The following is a 20,841-nucleotide window of genomic DNA, read 5'->3' as shown; positions in this document are numbered from 1 at the left end:
TAGTTCAAATCCCACCTCTGACACATCCTGGCTGCATGACCCTGGGGAAATCATTTCACATCTCAGTGCCCTGGATAACTCTTGAAGAATAACCAATTGCAGAGACGGTGCCAATCTGCATCAGTAGAGGGCATTTCCAAGAGTGCCCTACACCAATGAAACCACAGGTTCGATCCTCACTCATCCCTATCCCACAGTATTTACTTACATATGTGCCTGCTCTTTCCCCAATAAAACGTAAGCTCCCTGAAGGCAGGGCCTATTTCATTTTGTCTTTGTATCTCCGAGGTCTGGCACATAGTAGGTGCTTAATAAATGCTGGGTGATGGATGGAGTCGGGGTTTATCCAGCTCTGGTGCATCTTCCTTCTCACCCCCTCACCCCATCTGCCAAACGAACTGTCCTCTCCTCCCTCAGAGGTCCGGGTGTCTTGCCTCCCTTCATTCTCTCACTTAAATTAGATTCGTCCGTCCATGAGTCTGTCCTGCCCGCTCTCCAGGAGATTGCAGCGCTTTGAGGGAAGGCACTGGTGTCCAAGATGAGCCCCTCGCTCCCGCGGTGCCCTTGTTCCCACACCCTCCTTTCTCCTGGGGGGTCATGCCCCAGATCCTTCTCTTTCTTATAAACCCTCCCTTTCTACTGGACCCTTCCCTGACATCTCGCCATCATTGTCCAACCTCATTGACCCAGCCAGCCCTTCAGGCTTGCACTGCCAAGTTCCTAGAAGGCACTGTCTGCTCCTTGTCTCTGCTTCCTCACTGCCCACTCACCTCTCCTTCCCTCGCCATCTGGCTTCTGAAGCCAGCACTCCCCTGAAGCTGCTCTGTCCAACAGTACCCACCATTTCCTGACTGCTTTCCCTGACCTTGTCCCCCTTGACCTCTCTGCAAACTGCATACTGCCAAGTGCTGCCTCTTCCCAGCTCTCCTCCCTCCAGTCTGAATAGATCTCCTCAGCCCCCTCCCCTCGACTGGACCGTCATCCTTTTCTCTCACCCTCCAGCTGCGGGGGTCCTCGAAGAGTCTTCAGAGTCTTTGCTCTCTCTTGGCAACCTCGTTAGCACTCATCATTTCAATTATCACCTCTCCCCACTCCATGCTCATCACCCTGATTTCTCTCTGAAACTCCAGTCCAGTGCAGACTTCCAACTGCCGGGTGCATAGCTCCACCTGGCTGTCCCGACAGCATTCCAAACACAACATGTCAAAGAGGATACCTTGGCTCCTTTCTCTGTCCCTGTCTCTGTCTCTCTGTCTCTGTCTCTCTCTCTCGGTGTCTGTCTCTGTCTCTCTGTCTCTCTCTCTCTCCTTCCCTCTCTCCTCTCCTCTCCTCTCCTCTCCTCTCCTCTCCTCCATTCCACCTTCCACATTGCTGCTAAGATAATCCTCCATGTCACACCCATACTCAACAGCCTGTGGCTCCCTATTGCCTCTTAGAAGACATACCCACTCCTCGGCCTGCTGTCTATGACTGTCCACGTCTGGCCCCTCCCCTTCCCTCCCCTCCAGTCTTGTTGGATGTCACTCTCTTTCACATTCCCTCTATTTTATCCAAAATGAAGCACTGGCTTTTGTTCGAGCTTGGCATTCCATCCCCTTCCCTTGTATAAACTGTCCCCAGGGTTAAAAACACACTCACCCATTCACTCAGTCAACAAGTGCTTATTAAGCACCTACTGTATGCACCAGACACTGGAAATACAAGAATAAAACTGAAATGTTGCTTCTTTTAAGGGAAGTGAAGGAGTGACAACTGGGGGAAATCAGGAAGGCCTCATGGAGGAGGCAGTGCAGCTCCTATGTGAAAGGCAAGAAGTCTGGCTTCAACTCCTGCTTTGGGCACCAGCGAAGAGACTGTAAGCAAGTCACTGGGTCACTTGTCTGTGAAATTGAGATGATGGCACCGAGGCACCTGCCTCCCAGGACCGCTAAGAAGGGCAGATGAGAGGACTCAGGGTGGGGGCCAGCCCGGGGGCTGCTGCTGTTTCCTGAATGATAAACGAGCAGGTGAATGATGATGCCTTCACTGAAGGTTCTGCCACCTGTGACCCCCTGAGCATGGGATGGGCCCGGCTCCCAGTGCTCTCCCTCTGACCCCCACCCCAGGCAAAAGGCTGGGAAAGGGATTTCAGGGAGAGGCAGAAGAGAGGATTCTAGACCTGAGCTGGGCAGCTCCTCAGAGGACATCTAAGTCAACCCCTTCATTTTACAAATGAGGAAACTCGGGCCTGAAAAAGTAGAGTGATTTCCCCAAGGTCACATGGATGTTGAGCACTGGAAGCAGGACTTGAACCTAGCTCCTTGGCCTCTAATTCTAACTCCCTTTCCACTTTTTCCACCTGGGGACAGGAGCAGGCATGAAGATCTTCACCATTGGCTCCAAAAGCATCCTTGGCAGAGGCTGCCCCAGTTTCCCCCCTGCACTGCCCCACTCTGGCCCCTCTGCTGACACCAAACCTGCTTAGCCAGTTGGAAAGGCATGTCCCCCAGCTCAGCACCGGGTCTTCTGCCCCACTCTGGGCTGCTGGGCTTTGCGCACTGAGGTGACTAAGTGAGCTGGTCAGCCATCTTCCTCTTTATGACTGGCTGGGGACCATCCCAGCTAGTGTGGGCAGCGGCGAGCCAGCTCGAGTTTTATAGTGCGTGTTAAGCATTTAGAGCCTGGCACACCCCATGTCCTTCCCTCCCTCCCCATCCCCCCCAGAGCCACTCCCGGCTTCAGGGTTCAATCCTCCGACAGCTGACACCCCCCCCTTAACTGTCCCCTCTTATTAGATTCATCCAACCTGCTTGTTTGTTCAGGTGATATGGGAGAGGGGGAAGAAAGTCAGAGGCAGGCAGAACTCAGGACCCTGTGTGCATCCTGGCTTTGCCCCTGTGCGCACATGGGCAAGTCACTTTGTCTTGAGGAGGCCTCAGTTTCCCCATCTGTGAAATGGGCAGAGAAGAACGGGGAGCCATAAAGTCAATAGTGCAGCAGTCCCAGTTCAAACCCCACCTCTGACACTTGCTGTGGGATGTCTCTGAGCTGCAGGTAAGGTTTACCTGCTACTACATGAGAGCTGCCTCGGGTAAGGGAGGCCCCACGATGCCCTTCCCAGGGGGCCAGTCACTTAACCCGTGATGCTGAGCCTTGGTTTCTTCATCTGTAAAATGAGAGGCTTTGGGCTAATCGGCCTCTGAGGCCCCTTCCAGCTTTGGATCCATGATTCCTGTGGTCGTAAATTTAGAGTCATCTAGTTCAACTTCCTCATTTTACAGGTGAAGAAGCTGAGGCCCAGAGCGCCCAAGTGCCCAGGTGTGGTGGCACCACCTGACGCTCCCGTGTGGGTCCTGAGCCCTGAACACCTGCCCCCGAACTCCCAGCGTTGATGCTCCACCCGCCTTCTGAATCCTTCCTCTTCTTTCTGGGCACATCCACACCAGAGGCCACCGAGCCCTGATAAGAGCAGCCAAAGGAGGAGCTGGACTTTCACAGCCTCGGGGCTCAGCTGGTCAATTAAGCAGTCAGGAGACCCGCATTCCCGTCCAGATCTGGCCAAGAGTGGGCTCTACACCATAGAGAGCCACAGGGGAAGAAGGGAGGGAAGGAGGGAGGGAGGGAAGGAAGGAAGGAAGGAAGGAAGGAAGGAAGGAAGGAAGGAAGGAAGGAAGGAAGGAAGGAAGGAAGGAAGGAAGGAAGAAGGGAAGGAATGGAGGGAGGAGGGAAGGAAGGAAGGAAGGAGGAAAGAAAAGAGGGAAAGAAAGGAGGGAGGAGGGAAGGAAGGAAGGAGGGAGGGAAGGAAAAAGGGAAAGAAAGGAGGGAGGAGGGAAGGAAGGAAGGAAGGGAGGGAGGGAGGGAGGGAGGGAGAAAGGAAGGAAGGAAGGAGGGAAGGAAAGAAGGAAGGAAGGAAGGAAAGAAGGAAGGAAGGAAGGAAGGAAGGAAGGAAGGAAGGAAGGAAGGAAGGAAGGAAGGAAGGAAGGAAGGAAGGAAGGAAGGAAGGAAGGAAGGAAGGAGGGAGGGAAGGAGGGAGGGAGGGAGGAAGGCAGGCAGACCCACCAGACTTGGGCTCAAATCCAACCTCAGCCATTGCTTGGTTATGGGACCTTGAGCAAATCGCTTCTCTTCCCTAGACCTCTCTGCTCTCCTGGAAAACAGGGTTAATCATTTCAGTCCTGGCTTCCTCAGAGGATCGACGTGACGAATCAATTGAGATCATGGACACAACAGAAATCTGAGCCACAGAGAGAAGGAAGAAGGGAGAGAGAAGAGGGGAGAGAAGACTGCAGAGGAGGAAGACACCCCCAGGGGAAGAGGGAAAGCCAAGGGGAATCTGGCGTCTCTGTGCCCCTGTGCAGCTTAATGTAATGGAAAGTGTGCTGGATCTGGTGTCAGGAAAACAGCTGCAAGGGGCCTCCAGCTGGTACGTTACAGGGCATCCTCACCTCCTTCCCCCTTTAAAGGTCACCTCTCCTCTGCCAAAGGCAGCCTAATAAAGACCCAGAATTCACTTCTCGATGCCTTTGTCTGCTAATGTCTCACCAGACAGAAGCAGCTCCATATGCACAGAGAGAATGCCACCTGACTACAATTTCCCTTAAGAGGCTGCCTCATCTTGGGGGGAGGGGGGGGCTCATTGTTTATATTCTCCAAGATAGAATCCCAGGATCTGAAGCTGATGAATCAGCTGGTCCAGGCTTTTCTTAACCTGGCATCTCTAAAGTTGTATTTTTTAGTATTTTGATAACTGAATTCATCTCCTCTGTAATCCTGTGTATTTTACCTTATTCACTTAGAAGCAAGGCTCTCAGAAAGGCTCCACGGACTTCAACAGCCCACCAAAGGAGTCCAGAGCCCAACAAAGTGAGAACCTCTCTCCTAGTCTAACCTCTGACCCTTTGGCATCCTCTCCGAAGGAGTCTCCAGCCAGTGCTCAAATGCCTCCCTCAGTGAAGCCCTCAGTGGCAGAAGGCAGCCCTTTCTGCTGCCCAATAACTAATATTGGGTCTTTTCCCCTCACTCACATCACTTCGGACTGACGTGATGGGCTCGGAGACACTTGGGAGGATCTACCTGAACTGAGGCAGAGGGAAGTCGGCAGAGCCACAATGACAACAACAATGCAAATGGGAAGAACCACAGACAAACCAACCCCGAATGTTGCAGAATGACAAAGAACAAGCCTGGCCCCCCAGTAGAGACATGGAAAGATACCCCAAGCCCAGCCCTTGGCGGAGATGGGTGGGCACAGGTGTGGGAGGTTGCACAGACTTCCAGAACCTTTCAATGTCCCGATACATTTTGTTAGGGTTTTCCCTCTTTTTCTTTTCCTTTTTTTTTTGTGTGTTGTTTTTATTATTTGTTATATAAGAAGACTCCTTCACAGGGAAGGGGGCAGGATACTGGTAGAAATTCTGGTCATATGAAAAAAGGTCAATGACAACATTCATTAAAAAAAGAACATAATTGTTATAAAATAATAAAGAGCGAACATGGCTCTGAGGAAGAAATGTGACAAGACCCTTCTCCCCTAGATCCTTAACAGAGGAGGGGTCCACAGGTAAGGACCATCACAGCTATTGTCAAGTTTGGTTGGCTGGTTTTTGCTTGGGGGGAGGGGGAATCCTGTCTTTCTCTCCTTTAATTGTTATTTTTAGTTCTTTGTTATAAAGTTTTAGGGGCAGCTAGGTGGTGCAGTGGATAAAGCACCGGGCCTGGATTCAGGAGGACCTGAGTTCAAATCCAGACTCAGACACTTGACACTTACTAGCTGTGTGACCCTGGGCAAGTCACTTAACCCTCATTGCCTTCCCACACACACATAAAAAAAGTATAATTCCAATAAAAGGAGGTGGCCTCTATTTGTGTAGGCCCTGTGCTGAGAGCTTTACAACTATGATCTCATAGGATCCTCACAGTAACCCTGGGAGGAAGGGACTGTTGTTAGCCCCATTTTACAGAGAAGGAAACTGAGGCAGGTGGAGGTAAAGTGACTTGGCCAGGATCACACAGCTAGAAAGCCTCTGAGTCCAGATTTGAACTCAGGTCTTCCTAACTCCAGCTCCCTCCCTCTAGCCACAGGACAACCTAGCTGCTTTGAACCCAGACCCTCCAAGCCAGCACCCATCCCACTATGTCTCTGTCTCTGTCTCTTCTCTGCTTCTCTTCCTCCTCCTAATCCCTACATCAGAGGGCCTGGATTCAATGCAAGGCTCTGCCCTTAATGCCCGGATGTGGAGGAATTGACCACCACACACTCCTGCCCCTGGAGAGCTTACAGTCTAACAGCAATGCATGAGCTTCAGAATTCTGTGTCAACCACCACCAGACCTTTATTAATCACCAGTTGGGTGTCAGACACTGCTCGTTTTGGCATGAGCCCTTCCACATCCTACATCCCCGTAAGACCAGCAATTTCCCTGGCATGGTTCTCCCTCCACCAAGTCTGCCAGCAATCTCTCTGCTTCTAAGTAGATCACTGATTGGGTCAGGCATAGATTGAGGCCCAGAAAGGACGTTGGAGAGACCGGAGTACAACTTCCTCCCCTTATAGATGGATAAACTGAGGCCCAGAAAAGAGATGGGACTTGCCCAAGGTCCCCCAAGGAGGCAGTGGGAGAGCTGGGCTAAGAACCCAAACCTCCTGGCTTTCAGGCACGCCTCTATCCCTACTGTCTCCATCTCCCTTTATCTACAGAACTCTGCTTCTCCCACCAGGAAAAAAAAGGACAACATTTGGCCAGCCCGAGTCACAGTGGACTTGTGGGATCGGGGCAAGATGGGGAGTAGGGGGAAGGATGGTGCCCACTGTGCAGAGCTCCAGCCCCAGCTCCCCAGGGGCAGGGGGGAGTGGCATTGAACCCAGAGGGCTCTGCTAGGGAGTCCAAGGAGAGACAGGTCTCCCAGCCCCGCCCCCACCCCACCCCCATTCCCGTTGCTATGACAATGCAGGCGGGCTGGCAATTCCAAGTCTAAGCAGAAATTTGCATTTTAATGGGGACACAATTAGAACAGAGATAAAACCGAGTCTCTTCTGCTAAGGGGACCCTGGCCCCATCACTTGTCAGCCCTGCTTCTGATGCTCCTCCCCAAGGCTGGCAACAGCAGCTGGGCCACCTCCCCCACCCCCCACCCCTAGAGCCCCCCAGAACCTCCACCCTTACACACACACACACACACACACACACACACACACACACACACACGCACACACACGCACACATGCAAATGCAACCTGGCCCCCACAGACTCCCCCTCCCCATGAGCCCCCTCCTCCCTCATAGACCCACATCCCAGCCCGAAGCCCTCCCCCATTTACCCATCCTCCCCCATATCCCCATGTCCCAGCCTACACCCCACAGAGCCCTCACCCTTTCCCATGCCCCCAAAGCCCAGCCACATCCCCTACAGCTGAGCAATGCTGAGGGTCAGTAATAAACAAAGTGAACTTGGGATCTTAGCCCAGGGAGGGAAATGTGACCCCCCCACCAGGGATGGTCCAGCTGTGGTAGACAGTGACTGGGCATGGATGGGCCCATGGGAACTCCCCCTTCAGTCCCCCTCCAGTCCTGGGGAAGGGAGGGGGGAGGCAAAGCTGCTCTGGACAAAGAGCTCTTCTGTTCTTAGGGTCCTTCCGGCCCTTGATCGTGGCATGTTGCACTTAGAGGTCATCGAGCCAGGGGTTCTTAACCTGGCCCCCACAGACCCCTCAAAATTCCACAGGCAGATTTCAGGGGGAACCAGGATCTTGGATGGGGAAAAACTCAGCATCTTCATTTCTACTAACCTCTAAGTGACCTCTAGCATTTCCTTCAGTGATAGATGCTTCCAAGGAGGGGTTGTCAGCTTCACCAGGCAGGCAGCCAGGAGGGTCTGGGACACTCACAAAGTGAAGAAGTCCCCAGGAAGTCCAGTCCCCTCATTTGCTGAAGGGCTAACTGGGGCCCGAACAGGAGCCAAAGCTTGCTCAAGGACACACATGGGGAGTAGGGAGCCAAGGTGGGAATCAGAGGAACCGGAGGCCTTCCTCTGTGTCCCGTTGTTGTGGGATTCTGGGATTCTCCTTGACAATTCTGAGGGTCAGCAAGACCTCGAAAGAGCTAGAAAGGACCCTGCAGACCTTCATTTTACACATGAGGAAACTGAGCCCAAGGAAGTTCAGAGATTTGGCACATGGGGAATAATGGCAGAGACAGGGTTTGGACCCGAGTTCTCTGGTTTCGAGCATGGGCCCTTTGCACTGTGTGAGGCTGCTTCCTTGAAGGGGCTGCCCACAGTGCCAGGAGTCAGGGATCCTTGGGCTCAGAGGTGCCAACAGGCAGCCCAGACGTCCTTACCCTGGCATCGCCCCCCACCATCTCCAGCCCCAGCGGCCACCTCTCCCACCCCAAATCTGCTTCTCTCATCCCACTTTTCTCATGCCCTTCCTGGTTTATTTTTAATGAAGGAAACTTCTTGGCTGATGATTTCCCTGGTTATGGGACAGGTGGGATGTTTGAAAGATGGCTGGAGGAGGTGAGATGGAAAATATTTCCCAATCCAGCTCTGTTTATTTAAGAGAGAGAGACAGAGACAGAGACAGAGACAAAGACAAAGACAGAGATAGAGGAAGGGAGAGAGACAGAAAGAGACAGGGAGGGAGAGAGGAAGAGAGAGAGACAGAGACAGAGAGACAGAGAGAGACAGAGAGAGACAGAGAAAGATAGAGAGACAGAGACAAAGACAGAGAGAGAGGAAGGGAGAGAAACAGACAGAGACAGGGAGGGAGAGAGGGAAAGGGGGGGAAGAAGATGGAAAGAGAAAGGAAAAGAAAGGAGGTGGAGAGAGAGTAGGAAAGAAAGGGGAGAGACAAAGAGGGGAGAGAGGAAGAGACAGAGGAGAGGGAGAGACAGAGAAGAGTTCTCAGAGACAAACAAAGACAAGATACAGAGAAGGGGAAAGAGGACAATGGAGAAAAATGACAAATGGATTTTGCTCTCTTGGCCCTTCTTAAAACACACTTTTAGAATAAAAAGTAATAAATTATTGAAAAAAGAAATCCTGCTTCAAGGAGCTCAGGGATGAAGAGAGGAGAGCAAAGGAGGCCACAGAAATAAAAGATTAATAACGAGAAGGCCCAGAAAGAAGGCAGGGGAGGCCCGGTGGGGAGGGGGAAGCTGCTTGGCGGGGTTCTCTTAGGCCTCCTCCACTGGGCCGCTGCCCTCTCACTTCCTGACCCCCTGACCCCCGTCCCAGGGGCCCTCGGCTTCCCCACCAGGACTTGACAGGAAGAAGTCCCAGGCCAGGGAGTCGAGAGGGCCAGCTAGCTTCTGCCTGGAGGAAGGGCCCAGTATGTCGACCGGACCCCAGGTCCATCAGCTGTGTCCTGCAGGCCCTCTCCGGATGGTTCAAGAACTACCCTTTCTGGGGCTCGGCTTCCTCCACCATCAATGGAGGGGGCAGAAAATGCCACCACTCCCCCAGCTGTTCAGTTGGCAGAGCAGCCTGCACCTGCAATGAGCCTCCCACTTGTTTCCCATCACCTCCCACCCCAGCAAGTCCTCGCTCCCCGTTCCTCTCCCATCTTCCTGAACCTTTAGCTGTCGGCAGCCCCCAAGAAGATAATGAGTGTGGGCCACGAGCCAGGAGCCAGCTTCTCTTACCCCACAGGCCTGGGGCCAACTGAGAAAAACGGAGGCTCAAGCAATAGGTGGCAGAGAGAGCCAGACTTGGAGAAAGAGGAAGTAGGAAGGTGATGGCCGGGCCATCATGATCCTCCACACAGAACATGGCCAGCTGTCTGCCGCGGGGCTCTCTGACCCTCACTTTCCTCATCTGCAAAATCAGAGGGCCGGGGTGCCTGGCTCTCCCCGGCCATTCAGTGAGTGCTTCTCGCCAAGCTCTAGGGAAGTGAGGGAAGAGCAGCGACCTTCCCTGTCCTGGAGGGGCTCCCAGGCTAATGGGGGAGAGAAGACACACCCAGACACAGACCCAGCAGATGGGAGGTCATCTCCCAGGGAGGCCCTGAGAGTGGACGGAACCAGAAGAAGCTTCCTGCAGAAGGGGAGACAAGAGTCTTGAAAAACACCAGGGAAGCCGGGAGTTTGGGGCTCTTCTTCTTTTGAGTAGACATGTGTGCAGATGTTGGGGCAGGGGTCTTGTATAGAGCAGGGATTCTATAAAGCCACATTGTGCTAGAGCTGATGGGGGGGAGACTCGGAGTCTGCAAAGTCCGAGTTCGAATCTTACCCCACTCAATAGCTGGGCGACACTGAGAAATCACTTCACCTCTGCCTGCCTCAGTTTCCTCACCCATAAAATGGGGATAATAATAGCTCCTAGCCCACGGGGTTGTTATGAGGGTCAAATGAGATAATATATGTAAAGTGTTTTGCAAGCCTTGGAGTGTGATTTCAATTTCTATCATCATCATCATCGTCGTCCTTGAGCCCCCCCCCCACCCCCCTCCCTCCATTGTTCCCTTTAGTCTAGATTAAAGCCTCCAATATCCCAGCCTACCGTTCCAGGGCTACTTGGAAGGTCGGGGAGGAGAGATTGATGAGAGGCAAATACTAAGAAGGAGGAGCACAGGGAAAGCCAGAAGGAGGAGGAGCCCCCAGGGCTGTGCCCCCCACCCCCCACCCCTTGTGGGGAGAGGACCAGGCAACATGGAGACAGCCCAGGACTTGAGAGCCAAGACATTTGGGATGGAGTCCTGGCTCCACTGCTTAATTACTGGGAGACCTGAGGCAGGGCCTGTGCCAGCCTGCAGCCTCCATTTCCTTACTGGGAAAAGGATTTGGGCTACATGATCTCTAAGTTTCAATACATCTCTGCCATCCCCTGTTCTCAGGCCACTCCCAGCCCCGACATCCCCTGTTCTCAGGTCCCTCCCAGCTCTGACAGCCCCTGTTCTCGGGCCCCTTCCAGCTCACACACACATACACTTTGGGGTTCACTGAGGTTAAGGGGCTCCCTCCACATCATCACAGTTCCTAAGTGTCTGAAGGAGGATGGGCTCCCAGGTTCCTGACCGCAGGCTCAGCCCCTAACCACTAGACCATGCCGCCTCTCCTGTCTTACTTTCCCTCTTTCTCTAGCACAAGGAGGATAAATTTGTCCCGGGGATCGATAAAATCCGAGTGAAATTGGGGGGCTCATTTGCTGCCTCGGGACGAGGAAAACCTGCCCTGCAGCGACACCTAGTGGCCGCCGGCCTCATTGCTCGCCAGCGCTTCTGGATTAACCGTGGTAATCGACAACCCTAATTCGGGCGTTGCAAAACGCGATGTAAATATCACCTCGCCGTGAGGGAGGCGGGGTCATCGTTCTGCCCATCCCTGCGCGAAGCCCTCCCTGATCCCCCCACGTGCTCGTGCCTCCCTTCCTTTACCTGGCACGGCCTCGGCACGTGTCCTTGAAGGACAGGTGGGATTTGGACGGGTCGGGAATGACTTGGTGTCGCTACAGCTGCTATGGAATGTCATGGTTTGCAAAGCACTGTCCCCTTGCAAAGGGAATCCAACCGTTGCCACTTATTGCCTGTGTAACTTGCCCTCTGTGGGTTCGGTTTCCCCATCTAAAAAAGGGCCCCGTTGGCCTCCGGGGTCGCTTCCAGCTCTAAGTCTATGGTTATGTAACCACTCTCATAGTTAACTGAAGGCCTTGGCTCCCACTCGCCCTGTTCAGGTTTAATCTCATTTTCTCGGGGGAAGCTCTCTGCGCACGCGTCCTATAGAGAGCCCGGCGACGCGACCTTCCCGGAACTTTTCCGTTCAGGGCTCATGCTTCCGGCCGGACGCTTTAGGAAAGGTCTCCGGCCGGAAGTGCCTGGGGAACCACGTGGGTGGAGGCGGCATGTCGGCTTCGCTCCTGCGCAAGGGCCTGGAGCTCCTCGGGGAGCCAGCGGGTGAGCCCTGGGCCGGGCGGTGGGTAGGTGGGTGGAGGACTCTGGGAAGCCACGGTTTGGGCCGAGAGGGACGAGACACCCCCCCCCCCGGGACCGACGCTGACGGTGCCTCACTCCCCCCCCCCAGGCTCCAGGGCCGAGCCGGGCCAAGGCCCCCAGAACCGGACCCGGAGGAAGCGTTCGTCCCGGAAGAACCAAGCCACGGTCAAGGGGAAGGTCACCAAGTCGGCTCTGGGTGAGGAGGGGTGGGGGGCGGGGGTCCCTTCCTCTCCGCGGTCCCGCAGCCCTCCTCCGGGCCTTTGCACTGGCCCCGCCTCCCCTGGGGTGCCCTCCCCCCGCACCTCCGCTTCCCAGAATCCCTTGCCCGGAGAGCATACGCCCGGCTTGTAGCTAAGACATCGTAGATGCTCTTGACCCCGGGGTCACCTGACCCCACGGAAGCCTCCCCCTCCTCCTCCTCCAAGGAGGGGGCTGGGCCTTTACCTGTAAACAGGTAACTGGGAGTTCAGGAAGGGCTGTGGGGGAGGGGGAGGGGTCAGGCGGAGCCATATTACATCCATCAGCCGGTCAATCAACATTCATTTAGCATCTGGCAAACATAAAGTATAGTCCCTGCCCTCAAGGATGTCCGGAATAACACGGTTTAATTAGGGAGGAAGGGGACCTTCAAGGCTATTTATGTGTTACTGCTTTCCCGGCATGGAGTCTCACCTAGGTCTTCCGGCCACTTTGTGGAGGGGAGATGAGCTAGCTGTGTGACCTTGGGCAAGTAACTTCCCCTCTCTGGACCTCCATTTCCCCATCTACAAAAGAAGGGGATAGGCCTCTGAGGTTGCTTCTAGAGAAGAGAGACTGGAGGCAAGGAGACCAAGGAGGAGGCTATGGCCCGGAGACTTGCCCAAAGTCATGCAAGTGTCAGAGGCTGAATTTGAACCCAGGTCCTCTGATTCCACCCCACCCCCACATTGCACCATGCTGGATGTGCCAGCCTAGGCTTGGGTTTGTTACCAATGATTCACGGGAACACCCGATCCTTTCCCCACTCCAGAGGAGTTCCAGAAGCGGCAGAGGCAGGACCACCTGGAGGAGAACCTGAGGTTGATGAAAAAGAAGCGAGTGACCGCTGACCCGAAGGTCACCGTGAAGGTCAGTGCCTCTCCTGCTGCAGGGGTAACCCAAGCCAGACTCAGGGGCTGGAAGTGGATGGTCACAAAGGGCAAGGGTAGGAAGCTCTCCTTGCACCCCCAGCCCTCAAAGAGCCTGTTATCCCACGGAGGAGGGGTGGGATTCATCTTATCCATTGGGGGGGAGGCGGGAATATCCTCAGCCTTGTTGGGCTTGGACCCAGGGAGGGAAAGAGACTTTCCTACCCATTCCCACCTCGGCTGGGCTGCCGTGGAAGGTAGTGAGCTTCCCATCACCAAGTGATCTGGGCAAAGGTCGGGTCATGGGTTCATCATCACAGAGAGCTTGGGTCCAGTGCCCTCATTTTTCGGGCGAGTCGGCACTTGTTAGACGTGGCCTAGGGGGATTCTTCTGGGTTAGGTGAGACCCTGGTTTTCCTAGAGCCGGAGCTGAGCTGCTTCCTGAGGCCCCAGATGCTTTGTGCGGGCGGGGGCACAGCAGGAGCCCAAAAGGAGAAGGGCTGTGTGGGCTAACAGACTTGGGGGGGTGGCAGGAGTGCAGGCTCTCCTTGCCAGCCTCCCTCAGGCTGAGCCCAGCCTCTCCTCCTGGGGCTGCCATCAGCCTCCAGGCCTCCCCATGACTTCCAACCTCCGCCTGCCACAGATCCTTCTCCAAAACCGAGGCAGGAAAGCCAGGGACCGACCGGCCACCAAGCCGAAGACGGAGAAGCCCCAGGGCACAGTGTTCACCGAGGAAGATTTCCGCAAGTTCCAGGAGGAATATTTTGGGAATCCTGGAACCAAGTGATAGAGAGGGAGGAGGCCTGCGTCTGGCCTGGGTGAGGGCTCAGCCCTTGGGCACGAGGAGAGTGCATGGGGCAGGGTGGGACAAGTCTCCCTGTTCAGAGCAGGACAAGCCCAGGGCCCAGTGACTGAGAGAGCTCCGTGGATGTTCAGAGACAATAAGGAGGGAATAGTCCCCACCTGCTCCCAGCTTTGGGAGTCCCTCATCCTCATCCTGCACCACCAGATGGGCTGCTATTCGAGACTCAACCACCAGGTGGTGTTGCTACTGCTCCTTGGGATAGGGATGGGGATGGGGAAGGGGGCCCCTGGGGACTAGAGGCCTAACACAGATCTTTTTAGAAATAAAAATGAAAATTCCCCGCCCTGTGTGGAATTATGGGGACCCTAGGGCTCCCCGTGATGGGGCACACCTTCCAACCCTGGCCATACCCCAAGTGACAGTAACTGAACCCAAGGACGGGTTCAGGGGCTCACAACCCTGGATGTTGTTCTGCAAGTCAGGGAGTCCTGGGCTCTTAGAACCAGGAGGAACCTGGAGACCAACCTCGGTACAAATGAGGAAACTAAGGCTCTGAGAGAAGGGTCACAATGCCGGTTATGGCGGAGCTGGAATGATGGCTGAGTGACACTGCTGCCTTTCACTGGCTACCAAAGGGCAAAACATGTGCTCCTCTCTGGCAGCCAGTCTTCAGTTCAAAAGGCACTGACTGTGCGCCCAGAGCAGCACCTCATAGGTGCTTGGGGACACACTAAACCGAAGCAGACCTGCTCTCTAGAAGCTGATGTTTTATTGGGGGAGTACCTGGGCACAGAGGCATAAACAAAAAGGAGCTCATCTTGCATTCCCTCAAGGGCTGATAGGGCTAATCCTGGGTTAGGAAGAAAGGGATTGAAGGGAGACCTACAAGGTTGGGTGGCGGTGGGTCCTCTCCCTGCTCCCCCTTTCTTGGCATCAGATGAACAGAAGTGCATTTGCAGAGTGGAATGGGGGAACCAAGAGGAATCTTGACATCCCCAGCTCCCTCACTTGACACAAAGGAACGGTGGCACAGGTGGGCAGTGGTGGAGAAACAACATCTGGTCCTGTCCTGTTCCCGGTGGGGACAGGGCCTCCCACACACTGGAGTGAGTCCTCTCCTCACAGGGTTGGTTACCGATGCTTCACAGAGGGGCCTAAGGGCGACCCGTGCCCAAAGGCCACCCCGTTATCTCCAGCCTCCATCTAAGATCTTGGCATGAGAGGATCACCCCGTTCCACTTCGGGAATAGCTGTCAGGCACTTACATGTCTCCCCCGGTAGGGAGAGCCGGGACCGCCAAGGTTTTCCTGCACTTGGCAGATGGGAAGCACTCAATGTTTATGTTCATTCATCCCATTCCTGACATGAAGCTGAGGGGCCTCCCTGCGGTTTCCTCCCACTGCCCCTTCCCCAGGGTTTGTGGCCATTTTTTTTTTCTTTAGTGAGGCAATTGGGCCTAAGTGACTTGCCCAAGGTCACACAGCTAGTAAGTGTTAAGTGTCTGAGGCCGGATTTGAACTCAGCTACTCCTGACTCCCGGGCCAGTTCTCTATCCACTGTGCCACCTAGCTGCCCCGTGGCCATTTTGCTAAATGTTTTGTCTTCTCTTTTTTGTTCCATATTACTAGAGATAGCTCAGTGGGGAGGGGATGGCCAACACCTACTCTGGGAAGTGAAATGTTAAAAGCAATACAGATTTAAAATTAATTCAAAATAAATGTGCCCAGAGCTGAATGGCCTTCTCTCTAAGCCTAAGGGTGGTTCTTCTGAGAGCTTTGGCTGGGAAGGCTTCTCCCCAAGCTGTTCCAGGAAACACCAGCTTCCTGGAGGGGCTGCTTCTGAGAACTAGCAGGGCTCCTGGGGGCAAGGCTGAGCCTTCCCCCTCCCCCTGGCTTTTTCAGTGGGGCCGTAGAAAAGGGCAGAAATAGAGCTTGCACTCATGGCTTGGGTCCAATGCAGAGGAATTGGAAGCCAAACAAATGGTTCCTCTTTTCTGATACTTGCTAGTTAGCCCTTTGGGCATGGAGCTTCTCAGGGAATCAGAAAAAAAACACCTTAGGCCCCAGTCAGAATCTGCTGCCTCTTGTTATTTTCACAGAAACAAGACCATCCAGACCCTATCTGAAAAGCAGGAGCTGGGAAGGGTGGTCACTGTTTCCCAAGATGGCCTGTTCCATCTCCACACAGCTTTTCTGAGAAAGTTCTTTCTGAGGTCCCACCTGAATTTGCCTCCAGATTCCAAGGAGTTTCCCAGAATCTAATCCCTCTTCCACACTTGTGAGGATAGCTGCCCTCTAGCCCATTTAATAAGCATATTATGTATTCAAGTCTTTGGTAGAGATGTTAGATGGCTCAGAAGCTTAGAGGAAGCACAGATCTCTGGGGCGGGGGCACCCCACGGAAGACCAGGCCCTGATTAACTTGGAACCATTAATGAGTTCCAAATCTATTGAATTACATCAGCATCTAAGCCCACACCTCCATTTTGACTCCATGTGGCGGGGTCACCAACAATTTGACAACAGTAAAAGGTTATGTATACCAATGGTATTTACTTATATATCCAGGGTCACACAAAGCAGCCTGCTCTGTTTGACAAGTGGTGAGGAGCCCCACCAAACTGTTCTGTTATGGTCTTGAAAATTCCCACCAGGCTTCAAGACCGTAGGGCCTCTTTCATGCTTCATTGCAGTTGGGGGTAATAGTTAAGTTCAGGTTCATTTTTACAGTTGAGGTTAAGGCTAAGGAATAATTTAACTTACCTGACTTATTCCCTTCTCTTTACCTATTTTGGTCATTTCCACAGCCCTTTGAAGTTGGCTCTGCTCCCATGAAATGCTTCAGGTTTGTCCCAAATTCTCATGGTTCCCTTCTCAGAGGTATTTGCTATAAATGACCCACCTCTCTGGCAAATGAGATCCCTTCCCTCCCCAACACCCCTGCCCCCCACAACTCTTGTGCCAAGGGATGTTTTCAGGTTCCAGCCCTGGGACTTGGCAGGAGCAGAGCAATGCCAGGTGAGGTGACTGAGCATTGAGGAATACATGAAAACCACCAAGTTACACTTTTACTACAAAATAATTTATTGAACAAGACAGCACAAGACTCCTATATACACACGAACAAAATATCTGACTACCCAACAACTTAGGGACTTTTCCTCTTTTCCTTGGCCTTGCGGACCTCTTCTATCAAGTCCTTTAAATACTGGATCTCCTTGCTCAGGGCATCTGCCTTCTCCTTCAAAGCCTCATTCTTCTGTTCTAGCTCTCTGCACTCCCCAGATAACGCCTCCTGTTCTGCCCGCTTTTTCTGCCTGTAACGAGTGGCAGCAGTCTTGTTCTGTTCCATTTTCTTTAGCTTTTTATCTACTTTTTTCTCTTTCTTGTCCTCAAGGGGCCGGTCATAAGGCTTGGGACGGGCAGAGAGAAAAATGGGGTCTGAAGATAGCTGGCACTCATTCAGAGAACCCATGGAAGTGGAAGGGCTATGTTGGGGAGAGCCCAGGTAGGACTCGGGGCTCGTGCAGATTCCAATTCCACTATCGTTATCGGAGGGGGCTTCCTCCTCTTTGATGCCCTTTGGTATCATCCCGTAAGTAGCTTCTGGTTTTCTGTCTCCTTCCAAGACGTCCACTTCACTACCTAGTTCTAAACTAAAAGAATGGTCTGGTGTGGAGGTCAGGGCCCTTAGAGAAAGGGGAAAAAACTGATGGCAGGTGAGGGGGGTGACATGATCGGGTTCAAGTAGAGTTTCCGGGAACTGGCCAATTGAATTAACTGTTTTAGGGGACTCTTTATCATTAGTGGCCAAGGGGTCGAACAGATCACATGAGTCTTCCAACGTGGCCATAAGCTCAGAGCAGGTGGATGCCAGGTCATCCATGCCCAACAGGGCATCGAAGTCAAACTCCTTCAGATCCATTTTCTCCACCATCCAATCCATGCCTGAGAAGGCATCCTCTGCAAGACAAACCAGGCGGTCATCAGACACGCTGAGCCACCACACACAGGCTGAGCGGGCAGCTTCCTCGCCCCCTCGCCCCCTCCCCCCCCTCGCCCCCTCGCCCCCCTCCCCCCCTCGCCCCCCTCGCCCCCCTCAGCCCCCTCGCCCCCCTCCCCCCCCTCGCCCCCCTCCCCCCCCTCGCCCCCTCGCCCCCCTCCCCCCCCCTCGCCCCCTCGCCCCCCTCACCCTTGCCGTAGTCTGCGGCCTTGACCAAACTGTCCCCAGCCAGCCAATCGGGAGAGACTGCCTCAGCCTTGTCGCTGGAGAGCCCGTGCGATTTGAAGGGCTTGGCCTCCTCCAGGTAGTCATCGGGGGGGCTCAGGCTTTCCTCAGCCCCCAAACCCGACTGGTTCGAGGGGGACAGCAAGTCCCCCCACAACAAGTCGCTGTTCAGGAAGCTCATGTCGCTCATGTCGCGGGGCTTTCGGCAGGTGGAGGACCGCGGAGGAGGAGTCGGAGGTCTCTTTGTCCTGGGTGACAGCAAAGCTGCTGCTGGATGCTTTGAGAAGCCTGGAAAAGACCCCGGCGCCCGGGAGGTGAGACCCTTCGGCGGCTGCCCCGCTGCCCCGCCCCATGGGATCGCGTCCAGCAAAGCGGCCCAAGAGGCCCCCGGGCAGGGCCGGCACCCGGCGGGGGCCGCCGCCTCCTCTTCCTCCTCTTGCCCATATATGGCCCGAAGCCGCCGCCCCGCCCCCACCCCGCCCCGCGGGGGGCCGGCGGGGGTGACTCACCCTCTGCCGCCGCGGCCCCCGCGCGTCCCCCCGCCCCCACGCGGAAGCGTCCGCCATCTTGTCTCCTGTCAAGCGCCCTCCTCTGCCACGTTTGGGGTGGGCAGCGCGCCCGGCCCCGGCCCCTCCTTTCCGGAAAAGCGAGGCAGCAATTGTCTATTTCCCGGGGGAGGGGGTGGGGGTGGGGGGCGCCGGAGCAACACGGAAGCTTTTAGATCCGGCGGGGGAGGGGCGGCGCTCGTCAAAAAGGATTTCAAAGCACCACGAGGTGTATTATTCACGCGAGACCCCAAGGCCTGGGGCGCGACCCCAAGGCCTGGGACGCGGCCAGATCTGCACACACCGCACAAGCAATTCGGGTCGGGCGGCGAAATGCCCGGGGCCGCCCGCCTCCCCTCCTCCCCAGCCCCTGCCCTTCCCCGGCCTCGGCCTCGGCCTCGGCCTCCCGCCCCACGTCACTCACGCCATGGCTACGCCGCTGGAGTTTGCCGCTGCAGAGCCCGGAGCTGCTGCCGCCGCCGCTGCAAGGGCCGATGCTGCCGCAGGCACTGCCGCCTCTAGAACGCCATGGCGGGCGTTGGGGGGTGTCGGGGCTGGGGCAAGCCGAGCGCGAGGCCGGAGAGGGCGGCGGCGGATAAACTCTTTCCTCTGGCTGGGCAGGCGTGAAAATGGCGGCGGCGCCGGGCGCGAGCCTCTTATACTGCGCGCGGTAGGCGTCGCGACATTCGTCCTTCGGTTCGGTGTCCTTCCGCCAAGGTCACGTGACCTCCCCTGCCGTACGTTCCAGGCTTTATTTCTCCGTTCTCTTCTCTTCCTCTCCAGCTCTGGCCACGATTCTCGGCTACCAACGAAAGGGAAGAGGCAAATGCCTTTGAAAATCTCCCGAGAGCTGGCAGAATGAAAGGGACTATTTCATAACTTCCCCTTTCACCTCCCTCTCGCGGAAGGATCTAGGACACGGTTCGCGTCACGCCCAGATCCGGCCACGAGGGAGGGGCAGGGAAGGGCAGGGGAGGTAGGGCGTGAAAAACCTTTCTTTTATCCTGGGATGGTTTACGTCAAAGAGGAGTCTCAAGGAAACTGGGAAATCTCGCGAGCCTCGACGAAAGGAGGCGGGCAGTAGTTTAGGGCAGAGCGTTGATTGGTCCCAACTGGATGACTCACGCCTAGCTCGGGCTCCTACTGGCCCAGAGCCGGACTGTTGCTGGGTTTGGAAGGGGGCGGCGGACGCAGGCTGGTGCTCGCGGCGGGCCTGCAGCCGCCTTAGGAAGACATCGGGCAGGTGGCTGGCCACGGCCCTTCCCTCCCCGCCGTCGCGCCCCGGCTAGTTCAGGGCTTCGAGTCCACCCAGGGCTTCGAAGCCTGGTTGGCGGGTTGCCCATCCTCCACCCCACCCCCTTCTCCTTCCAAAGCTCGGACTCGAAGCCCAGAGAGGGCAGGCCACTGCCGCGGGTCACACTGCATTGCGGCGTGTTTAGGATCGGAGGGGGCCCGGGCCCAGAGGGCAGCCCCCTGGCCCAGCCCCCGAGTTTAGTACAGAGAAGGAAACTGAGGCCCCGAGGCATGGTCACCCTTCTGTGGCGGACGCGCTGCGCCAGCAGAGAGGGCCGGCCCGTAGACCGCGAGTGCCCTCCGCACACCATCGGCCCCGTTGAAGGGCAGCTCCGGCGATGAGGAGCTCACTACCTGTCGAATTCTAGTTAGGGCGCCCCCCACTTGCCGGTGGCTCCGTCCATCAGGGGCCTTTCTAACTGATCGGAAGGACTAATTGATCACATTGGCCTGAACCGAATTGAGAGAAATCGAAGAGATCAATGTCACGGTGTATACGTACACCGACAGCAGGCTCAAAGACGTCGCGGAGGGCGGGGGTGACCCCAGCCATTGGTTGGGGAGCGGGGATTGGGAGGGACACGATGAGCGTCTCCTTGGCGTGTTCTAGGGGCTTAGCAGGGATGGAAAGTAGGAGGAGGAAACTTGAGGGGGACGGACAGGCCCGAAAACCTCCCATCCAAAAGCAGCCGCAGATGCTGCAGTTAGTGCGGTCCAAGCACTGACCGCCAGCGAGGGGGCCCTGGCCTCACGGAGCTCAGTCTACAGGGGGGACATCTCTTGTGCCACTAGGGGTGGCTTGGAGCAGATTGGCTCTGGATGGGCTCTCCCAACTCTAGATCGTGACCTTGGAATTCGTTACGAAGCTTCTCCTTAAATTGAGCAGAGATCTGCCTCCCGCAATGCAATCTCTCCTCTCGGCTCCTAGTTCCACCCTCGGGGAGCAGCCAGAACAAATCT

The 20,841-nt window shown here is 55.3% G+C and overlaps 2 protein-coding genes across 3 annotated transcripts; one reads left to right on the top strand and one right to left on the bottom strand.

Annotated features, from left to right (window-relative positions):
• Positions 1–11,744: 11,744 nt before the first annotated feature.
• Positions 11,745–15,537, top strand: RPS19BP1 (ribosomal protein S19 binding protein 1). 2 transcript variants are annotated; one of them, XM_043965014.1, is made up of 4 exons: positions 11,745–11,866; positions 11,994–12,101; positions 12,888–13,012; positions 13,655–15,537. In XM_043965014.1, exons 1-4 carry the CDS (start codon positions 11,815–11,817, stop codon positions 13,796–13,798), a joined length of 429 nt encoding a protein of 142 aa, XP_043820949.1. In that variant the 5' UTR covers positions 11,745–11,814; the 3' UTR covers positions 13,799–15,537. The 2 variants fall into 2 exon arrangements, with proteins under 2 accessions (XP_043820949.1, XP_043820950.1); XM_043965015.1 differs by having other exon boundaries at positions 12,915–13,012; positions 13,655–15,534.
• Positions 15,538–16,875: 1,338 nt separating this feature from the next.
• Positions 16,876–19,232, bottom strand: ATF4 (activating transcription factor 4). Its single transcript, XM_043968860.1, has 3 exons — positions 19,013–19,232; positions 18,008–18,331; positions 16,876–17,778 (listed from the first exon to the last, which is right to left on the bottom strand). Exons 2-3 carry the CDS (start codon positions 18,231–18,233, stop codon positions 16,964–16,966), a joined length of 1,041 nt encoding a protein of 346 aa, XP_043824795.1. The 5' UTR covers positions 18,234–18,331; positions 19,013–19,232; the 3' UTR covers positions 16,876–16,963.
• Positions 19,233–20,841: the final 1,609 nt, after the last annotated feature.

This window comes from Dromiciops gliroides, chromosome 5 (assembly GCF_019393635.1).
Source record: "Dromiciops gliroides isolate mDroGli1 chromosome 5, mDroGli1.pri, whole genome shotgun sequence".
NCBI lineage: Eukaryota > Metazoa > Chordata > Mammalia > Microbiotheria > Microbiotheriidae > Dromiciops > Dromiciops gliroides.
This window is presented reverse-complemented; position numbering and strand designations above follow the sequence as displayed.